The following is a 10,448-nucleotide window of genomic DNA, read 5'->3' as shown; positions in this document are numbered from 1 at the left end:
TATATGTACCTTGGGTAGACCTCTCTCAGATTTGTGCATTTTATGATGATATCTTCAATTCTCTAATTTTGGTGAATATTTTTGTCATTTTTGGTAAAAAGTGATATTTTTGACTTCTTGTTGAAAACCACAAGTCTGATTGCTTTTATATTACATATATAGGTACTACATGTGGACCTCTTTCAGATTTGTTGATGTCGTGGTGATATCTTCAATTATCTAATTTTGATGATTATTTTTGGTGAAAAGTGATATTTTTGAATTCTTATTGAAAACAGTGAGTCCTGTTGCTTTGATACTATACATATTGTTCATTTTCTAATGATATCTTCTGTTCTTTATTTGCAATGTGCATTGCTAAAAGCTAACAGCTATCTCAGCCAACAGGCTGCCTGTCTATGTATGTTTTATCTGTATACTTCTCTGAACCCCATATTTCACATCCATAAGTTAGTATTGGTCTTATTATATGGTCAAAAATGTTGATCCAAGTTGCTATGTTGATATTTGTTGATGTGCTATTTATTTTTTGATATAGTTAAATGCTTTTTTTATATAAATGTTCTTTTGCTAGATCAAACTTTCCACTTGGTTTAAATTCTATTCCTAAATATTTATAATTTTGAACTATATCTAGTTCTTCATTTTCATAACAAACACTATACTTATGATTTATTAATTTGCCATTTTTATTAAAAATTATAATTTTTGTTTTAGATTCCACATACTGCAGTAGGATGCCAACTTATTGAAACAATTTTGAAAACCTGCTTCAGTTTCTGACACAAAGGCCTGAGAAATATCTAATCCATTCCTCTACTGTAATAATATCTCTAATGCTATTATTTGTTGGTAATGTGTATAACTCTGTTATTGTTTTCCAAAATTTTGATGGATCTGTTTTTTCTACCTGATCCAACTCGTTTAAAAGGTTCTCCTTATATAATCTTTTTTCAGTCTGATTATTTTTTTATAATCTTTCTTCAGTTGAAAAAATCTGGCTCTAGCATATGGGTCTTATGGGTATTTACATAAAAGATTAGCCATTCTTTTAAATTCTCTTTTCATAATATAGCATGGCTTATCAAACCATTTCTCGCTTTGTTTTTACTTTGTTGGTTTTTTACTGATTTTTAATTTATTCGAGCAAGTCTTAAGTGACATATCTGCAGCATTGCAGATGATGTTACTTAATCCTTGCACAGCATCATTTATAGTCCCTGCCTTATAATTTTTCTGTTGAGTATGACTCCCACAGATATCTTTCAGGCATTGGATCTAACTCTGTATCAGTGCTATCACTTTCAAACTCTTGTTGTATAGAAATTGAAAATGATATTGGACAATGGTCTGATAACTGGGATATTGAATGCACTTTTAGAAACTTAAATAGTCTTGTTACAATTAGATAGTCAACTAAACTTGAACCATTATAGGAGTGACTGTAAAATTACCATACAAGTCACCAATTTTTCACCCATTAATTATTTTCATATCTGTTGATAAACAAAGGTCAATTAATTTATGTCCATAGGAATTTATATTTGTATCTTTTGTTCAGTCTGTTCGTCGTATTATCAATTTCATAATAATTTGGATGTGGTATATGCTCCACTGTGTCATTCACAATAAAATCCTCCAGTTTTCCTGTTCGTGCATTCAAATCTCCCATAAGAATTACATCTCCATTAATTGAATGATTTGTTATTTCTTTCTCCAATTCTTCAATGATATTATTTGTTTTGTTTTTGAAAATAGACTAGTTTTCTGGTGGTAAATATGCCACATAGATATAAATATAATTTTCCAAATTGAAGAACTTGTTATCTAACTTAACCCTTATAACATCATTAATGGTGGTATGCAGCTTTGAAATTCCACTTTTAAACCTATGTTTGAAAAACAGTGCAACACCACCAGAATTTCGCCTTGCTGCTTTACTTCTATTTTTATCATTACGAATATAACTAAACTCTGCTAAAGAAAAATCGTCTACTGCATCGAACCATGTTTCTTCTAATGCTACAAAATCATAGGGATCAATAGTGTTCATAAAATCACTATGGTGGAACTTTTGTTTAATACCTTGAATGTTCCATGTCATAAATGACAAGACCATTGTTCAGGTTTTTTCTCACATTATTTCTTGCTATGCACATTAAATTTCTGATTTAGCTCTACCTGTTACGTTACATTTGCTGCCTTTTCTCTAAAAAACCTCTAAATATAACTTCTTAAAAAGTCAATTAATGTATGCGCTAACTAACCATCATAGTTTTTTAAAGTGCCATATCTAGGTTTCTGGTACGTGGGTTGCTGTTCAATTCCCTCTGGTTGTCTGTATTGTTGGTTATTGTGTTGATTTCCTCTGTTGTCATCTCTGTAAGAACGTTAACTGCGTGTGTGTCGGTAGATGGGTCTGTTCCGTGTATCATTCTCTCTCATCAATCCGGGTTTTCCATTATTCATTGACCTCTTTATATCTGCTACTGTAAAATCTGTATTAGAAGCCGCGGCTTCTATTAAAATGGTACAATGCAACAGAGGGGATGCGGCTTCTATTAGAGCATGTACACATATGAGAAATGATGAATTTTTTATTCTAAATTATTCAAAAAGAATGGGTGCGACTTCTATTAGGGATGCGGCTTCTAATACAGATTTTACGGTACTAGCAATTTGACTCCAACGGCATTAATATGTATCCCATCTTCAGCAAATAACTGTTTGCTGAGTGATAATTTATGATGGGCAATAAATACACAGCCTTCTTTGTGACAGAATTCTTTTATTTCTTTGTTTATGCACTTGACACTTTGTCAACTAAAAATTGGCATTCCAGCACAGCAGCCAATCAGCGACGGCCTAACGCTTAGATGACAATTTCGGTTTCAAATACCCCGGCTTAGTGTTCTATGTTTTTCGCGTAATTAGGTGTTCGTATGCAAGGGATTTTTCCACACAAAAACGACGAATTCGGCCGAATTTTGTTATCGGTTGGCTTAATATAACCCCAACGGACCGTATTTTTGTGAAAGATTGGTATTTTTGTCCTGATTTGTAGGAATCTGAAAAACGCGTTTCACAACTTGTCTCTTATTTAGTTTTATGCGTCATTCAAGATGGCGGCCCCATATAGTAAATATCGCATTTATTTTATTATATCAGATGTGCGCCAGCTGACTGTGGCTGTACGCTCTACTACAGCGACCCGATCAGTGTGGAAGCGTGTACACTGAGCTTGGTTGTCATTTTGGGAATGAGAAAGTTGGATATATTTGATCACGTGCATAATGTTCACACCCAAAGGTCGCCGCAGAGGGTGCTTAGCCCTGGGCTAAGCGTTCGCACACACTTCTTTGCCCGTGCTAAGGGTCTAGACCGCGTCTTAAATTCGGATCAGATTTAACCCGTACTTAGCATTCCTTAGCCCGTGCTAAGCGTTCACGCACGTTTGCCTAGCACGGGCTAAGGCATTTGACCTCTTAGCCCATGCTAAGGAGCTGTACGTGAACGCAACTATTGTGAGCTGTATTAAAATCCCATTATTAATTGTTCAGAATTGATGTGTTACAATTTTAGGGGGGTGGGGTAAAAAAAAATATTCATTTGGCTTTTCTGAGACAATTTTTAACTTGTTAAACATATAATGCGATGTGCACTTGTAAACAATTATTACCTGTCCCTGTATCAACTTTGAACAAAACTGGATGATGCATATCTGAGAAAAAGCTTGTTTTTTTTTTAGATTTTTAAGGAAAAAAATGGCCTCCAAACCGTAAAAATGTTTTCAATCTAACAGGTCATGAATGACACTGCCTTCACTTGTTGTCATTTGAAAGTTGCAACATATAATTTGTCCAGTTTTTGGCATGGACATAAATTGGCAAACATGATTTCTATGGCATTTTCAAGTTTGTAGCACTCTCCATCCTGGTCTCAGGAAGAACACCAGAGAGCAACAAACAAGTACAACAGGTAAAATGACATGTAAGTATGCAAATCACATCTGCAAATATGTTAAAGAGTCAGTGTTGTGTCTGTTTGGATAAACTTACTTGTACAACTGTATTCCTAATACAAGGAAACTGTCAATCACAGAACTGTTCCAGTGAAAAACTTCTGATATTTTAGACAGTAACAGGGCAAAGATACTGTTTGTCATACAAGTACTAGCACCAGATGAGGAACTAAGAAACTGCAATGATCCTTGGTGTACATTACGTGTGTCAACAACTTTACTTCCCATGTACTTCATATGTACAGATCTACATGTAGTTTGTGGCCCTAAATAAGGACAAGAATACTGCTCATATGACAATGATACAAATAAAGTGCAAGAATCCAGAAAAATATTATCTAGTTTTTATTTTCATACATTAATATTAACAAATCGTGTGAAATTGAACTTTTATTTACAGAGAAACACATATTTATGCTTTGGTTGACAGCACTTCTCAAAGTAAAAAAAAGAGGACCTGCGAAACTTTATACAATTGTCAGACATGCAGCGAATAGTATGCTTTTGTAATATATGCAATTCCAGTGGCTTTGCTTTCTGAGAAAAAAAGTCTGGCTCTGCACCTGAAAAAAACAAAAAAAAACATTTAGTCAAAAGTAAGCAGATGTTGTAGCATATGTGCTCCCATTAGCTGTTAAATTTAATTAAAAAAGTTATTTGTGCATCGTCTTTTCAGTATGAAAACATATTACTTAATATATTTATACCAGCCAGAAAGAAATTGCATTAGGAATATAAATGGACAACAATTGATGCAATGTCTAGCAATATACTGTTTGAAAGGCCGCAAGATGTAATGAAATAGAAAACCAATCACTACTCGAGTTGAACTGGCTGGGAAACTGCACAATACATACAAAAATGTAAGCAAATGATATATGAGCAGCTCCACCAAATTTAAAAATATTCTTTCCATAGTTATAACTCTAATGTGAATGTGATTTTCCACTCCTTAGCAATACTAGTTTGTGTATTGTATTGTACTATCAGGGGGAAAATCTTCTCTCTGGGTTCTCCACACTTGTCAGGGGGGACTCTCGTCTCGTCTCTATATCTCGTCCCCTTGAGGTACGGGATCAGGAAAGTCACTTAAGCTTTACAGTCAAATAAAACACACACAACGAAATACGTTTCAACTTTCGTCTTAGTCAATCAGTCGAGCACTCTATAAGACACAACGCCCTGGGGAAAAGTCCCCAAGACTATCGCAAGGCTGACCCAAGACTCTCCAGGACTCTCCAAGAGTGCGTCTCTCGTGGTGTACTCGCCAAGACCAACTCAAAACTCTCTTTATTCATTTTCAAAACTCTAACCAATTACAATACAGTTTTAAGACTCTAAGGCGTGGCCTTCAATCATAAAGCCAATCACACTAAGTACTGAATACGTCATATCTTTTGATTAATCGTTCACTACATTGATAACTACGAATACCAACTGTCAGAATTAATAGTCCAAATAGCGACGGTTATCTCGTAATTAGTTCCAAATCACTGAGCCAAGTTCCGTCCAAAACTTCATATGGCCTAAACGGTGCCACACATAACACAGCCATTCAGCTAGTAATCAGCTAATTAAGTCGATTAACAGATACGCAAAAACAATTTCATCATAGTACTGTATCATACAAGTTTATTGTAATTCTGAATGTGTTTGTAATATTATTTAGCTTTATTTAGGATTCTGTTTAGTTGGTTAACTTTACTGTATCTTAATGTAGTTTATTTTATTTTTATACGACCATAGAACAACTCACTGTAGTTTGTTTTAATGTTGAATAAATATCATAATATTATTATTATTATTATTAAAATCAGTCACAGTACAATAGTGACGTATTGCGCGAAATTGTTGCAAGGACAATACTTTTCTCGATTTGCGTGCCATCGTGCGTCGATAAAAAATGCACGGAATGGTCGGCAGTATCGATCAAGTTCATCTACTAGTGTGACCTTCATGGCTGACGAAAAGCAAGATGCCGTATAATCTTTTAAATAGGCGTCAAGGAGGAGTGAAAGGCCTTATTTTGGTTCTACAATGGGCGTCATGAAATGTTGGAAAATTACAGGCAATCAAAAAAACTGTTCACATGACAATAAAAAATATTCACTATATTTAATATGCATTATTTTTTTGTTAGTAGCAAATGATCATGGTACGGTAACTTACTTGTTTTCGAAGTGTTGCAATTGTTGATTAGTACTCAGTGGTGATTAGTTTTATTGTAAGCAAATGATTTCGATTACATGCTAACGCTACATGCCATACGATATCCGCCATGTTATCCATGCTGACGAGGTTAGTTGTGTTTATTGACCAGATAGGTCAAGTCGCTAATCAACCAATCAAAATGCTGGATGGTTCTCATGTGCTCAAATTACCATAAACATTTAAATATGTTAATGACAGTTCAACGACCTCATGGTGAAAGCGACACGGAAGATATTTACCGATGTTTTAGTGCGATCTTTTGGCTTTGTTTTTCATGGGAAAAAAGGCATGATTTTTTGTAATCTGCCTGATTTAGAAAAATGACTAAACGTACCTTCCCAAATAACAATGTACCGGGTGGAATTTTTCGGGAAAAAAAATAAACGTACCGGTACGTTTATTTGGGACAAGTAGCGTTCTGGGCAAGCTCTCCGAGTAGCGACATATTTTTAACTTCGCATTGGCGTGATCAGTGGATAAACCAACAGTTTCAATGAGTACATGCCAACCCAACTAAACTTGAGGATGCATCTCGTAGAACAATAGCTGTGGAAATCATAAACAAATATAAATGTTGCGGAAATCTTGAACTGTCAGAAATGACAGTTACTTGTAGAGCTATGTCTTTCACGCTACATGTGCAATAGCGGCCATGTTTATATTACCAATGTTTGGCTAAGGTATTACATGACAGAAAAATTTGTTATTGTGCTTTTTTTCTATTTCAACTATTGAAAACGTGGTGAAAAGTCCTTTTTGAAAACTTTCAGTCAAGCATATTACATGTGAATTGTCAATCGCTCCTCAGGTTTTCTGCCATTTTTTTCTTGCTACAGTCAAATTAACTGTCACAGGAGCGGGGTTAGCCATGATGAGGGAAATAATCAAAGATATTATAGTCGGGGAAAATAAACTACATCAACTATAAGTTCGCGCCATTAACCGGAAGTAGAACTTGAACATCCGGGTACTTTTATTATATCCAACTGTAGGTGGCGCTAGACTGCACCTGTATCCTCGGGGGCGGAGTTACGTCACCAGACGTTCCACGTTGCTACGACGCGCACCACTGTACATGCATTTCTATGGGCTCTGTGCGCGCTGCTGAGGAACGCCGGTCGAGCCGGTGAAAATTCGAGAAAACAACACAAACTCAACTTTGAAGTAATCCTGAACAACCAAATTTATATATGTTACACACGTAGGGCTAATCTTGTTACACTGTTCAGAGGAGTCTCAACAATCATCCCAAAGTACCGTTTTTCTGCGAGTTTTGGGCCTTTGTTTTCACCGCCGAGGGTTGCCAGGCGGTGAAAATGCCCGGATGTCCGCCCCCGAGGATACAGAGTTCTTAAAGCACAATACAATTTAGATCACAGCTACATTCTAACATTAACTACAACTTTACATAAGAGTAAGATCATTTCTATTTGTCTTATTTCTTAGCGTGAATGCATTTCGATACACATAGGACAAGCTGGTGTTCAAATTGGAAATGCATGCTGGGAGTTGTACTGTTTAGAACATGGAATCCAACCAGATGGCAAGATGACAAGTGATAAACCAATCAGTGGGGACGATGATTCCTTCAACACTTTCTTCGTTGAAACAGTAGCTGGCAAGCATGTGCCAAGAACTGTGTTTGTTGATCTTGAACCCTCGGTTGTAGGTAGGTAAAACTACAATACAGTCATTGTCTTAGTCACTGTTCTATCAAACACAACACATTACTCAGTCACTGTGTTATCAAACACAACACATTACGCAGTCACTGTGTTATCAAACACAACACATTATACAGTCACTGTGTTATCACACATAACACATTACACAGTCACTGTGTTATCAAACACAACACATTATACAGTCACTGTGTTATCAAACACAACACATTATACAGTCACTGTGTTATAACACATAACACATTACACAGTCACTGTGTTATCAAACACAACACATTACACAGTCACTGTGTTATCAAACACAACACATTACACAGTCACTGTGTTATCAAACACAACACATTACACAGTCACTGTGTTATCAAACACAACACATTATACAGTCACTGTGTTATCAAACACACCACATTACACAGTCACTGTGTTTTCAAATACAACACATTACACAGTCACTGTGTTATCAAACACAACACATTACACAGTCACTGTGTTATCAAACACAACACATTACACAGTCACTGTGTTATCAAACACACCACATTATACAGTAACTGTGTTATCAAACACAACACATTATACAGTCACTGTGTTATGAAACACAACACATTACACAGTCACTGTGTTATCAAACACAACACATTGCACAGTCACTGTGTTATCAAACACACCACATTATACAGTCACTGTGTTATCAAACATAACACATTACACAGTCACTGTGTTATCAAACACAACACATTACACAGTCACTGTGTTATCAAACACAACACATTACACAGTCACTGTGTTATCAAACACAACACATTACACAGTCACTGTGTTATCAAACACAACACATTACACAGTCACTGTGTTATCAAACACAACACATTATACAGTCACTGTGTTATCAAACACACCACATTATACAGTCACTGTGTTATCAAACACACCACATTACACAGTCACTGTGTTATCAAACACAACACATTACACAGTCACTGTGTTATCAAACACAACACATTACACAGTCACTGTGTTATCAAACACAACACATTACACAGTCACTGTGTTATCAAACACAACACATTACACAGTCACTGTTTTATCAAACACAACATATTACACAGTCACTGTGTTATCAAACACAACACATTACACAGTCACTGTGTTATCAAACTCAACATATTACACAGTCATTGTGTTATCAAACACAACACATTATATAGTCACTGTGTTATCAAACACAACACATTACACAGTCACTGTGTTATCAAACACAACACATTACACAGTTACTGTGTTATCAAACACAACACATTACACAGTCACTGTGTTATTAAACACAACACATTATACAGTCACTGTGTTATCAAACACAACACATTACACAGTCACTGTGTTATCAAACACACCACATTACACAGTCACTGTGTTTTCAAATACAACACATTACACAGTCACTGTGTTATCAAACACAACACATTACACAGTCACTGTGTTATCAAACACAACACATTACACAGTCACTGTGTTATCAAACACACCACATTATACAGTAACTGTGTTATCAAACACAACACATTATACAGTCACTGTGTTATGAAACACAACACATTACACAGTCACTGTGTTATCAAACACAACACATTGCACAGTCACTGTGTTATCAAACACACCACATTATACAGTCACTGTGTTATCAAACATAACACATTACACAGTCACTGTGTTATCAAACACAACACATTACACAGTCACTGTGTTATCAAACACAACACATTACACAGTCACTGTGTTATCAAACACAACACATTACACAGTCACTGTGTTATCAAACACAACACATTACACAGTCACTGTGTTATCAAACACAACACATTATACAGTCACTGTGTTATCAAACACACCACATTATACAGTCACTGTGTTATCAAACACACCACATTACACAGTCACTGTGTTATCAAACACAACACATTACACAGTCACTGTGTTATCAAACACAACACATTACACAGTCACTGTGTTATCAAACACAACACATTACACAGTCACTGTGTTATCAAACACAACACATTACACAGTCACTGTTTTATCAAACACAACATATTACACAGTCACTGTGTTATCAAACACAACACATTACACAGTCACTGTGTTATCAAACTCAACATATTACACAGTCATTGTGTTATCAAACACAACACATTATATAGTCACTGTGTTATCAAACACAACACATTACACAGTCACTGTGTTATCAAACACAACACATTACACAGTTACTGTGTTATCAAACACAACACATTACACAGTCACTGTGTTATTAAACACAACACATTATACAGTCACTGTGTTATCAAACACAACACATTACACAGTCACTGTGTTATCAAACACAACACATTATACAGTCACTGTGTTATCAAACACAACACATTATACAGTCACTGTGTTATCAAACACAACACATTACACAGTCACTGTGTTATCAAACACAACACATTACACAGTCACTGTGTTATCAAAAACAACACATTACACAGTCACTG

General features: G+C 35.6%; 1 protein-coding gene and 1 long non-coding RNA gene across 2 annotated transcripts in view; one reads left to right on the top strand and one right to left on the bottom strand.

Moving 5' to 3' along the window:
* Positions 1-4,343: 4,343 nt before the first annotated feature.
* LOC146737176 (uncharacterized) lies at positions 4,344-6,337 on the bottom strand. The gene is made up of 2 exons (XR_014930981.1): positions 6,191-6,337; positions 4,344-4,584 (listed from the first exon to the last, which is right to left on the bottom strand). It is a non-coding gene; the product is annotated as an uncharacterized LOC146737176 (long non-coding RNA).
* Positions 6,338-7,683: 1,346 nt separating this feature from the next.
* The window catches only part of LOC100376878 (tubulin alpha-1 chain-like), a 98,213-nt gene continuing 95,448 nt past the window's right edge, over positions 7,684-10,448 (top strand). The window contains exon 1 of the mRNA XM_085505538.1: positions 7,684-7,901. Coding sequence (XP_085361664.1) covers positions 7,781-7,901 — 121 coding nt within the window. The 5' untranslated portion in view covers positions 7,684-7,780. The remainder of the gene's footprint in view (positions 7,902-10,448) is intronic.

Source organism: Saccoglossus kowalevskii, chromosome 11, assembly GCF_978046115.1.
Source record: "Saccoglossus kowalevskii chromosome 11, keSacKowa6.1, whole genome shotgun sequence".
Taxonomy (NCBI): domain Eukaryota; kingdom Metazoa; phylum Hemichordata; class Enteropneusta; family Harrimaniidae; genus Saccoglossus; species Saccoglossus kowalevskii.
The sequence above is the reverse complement of the archived record's forward strand: the minus strand, read 5'-3'. Positions and strand labels throughout refer to the sequence as shown.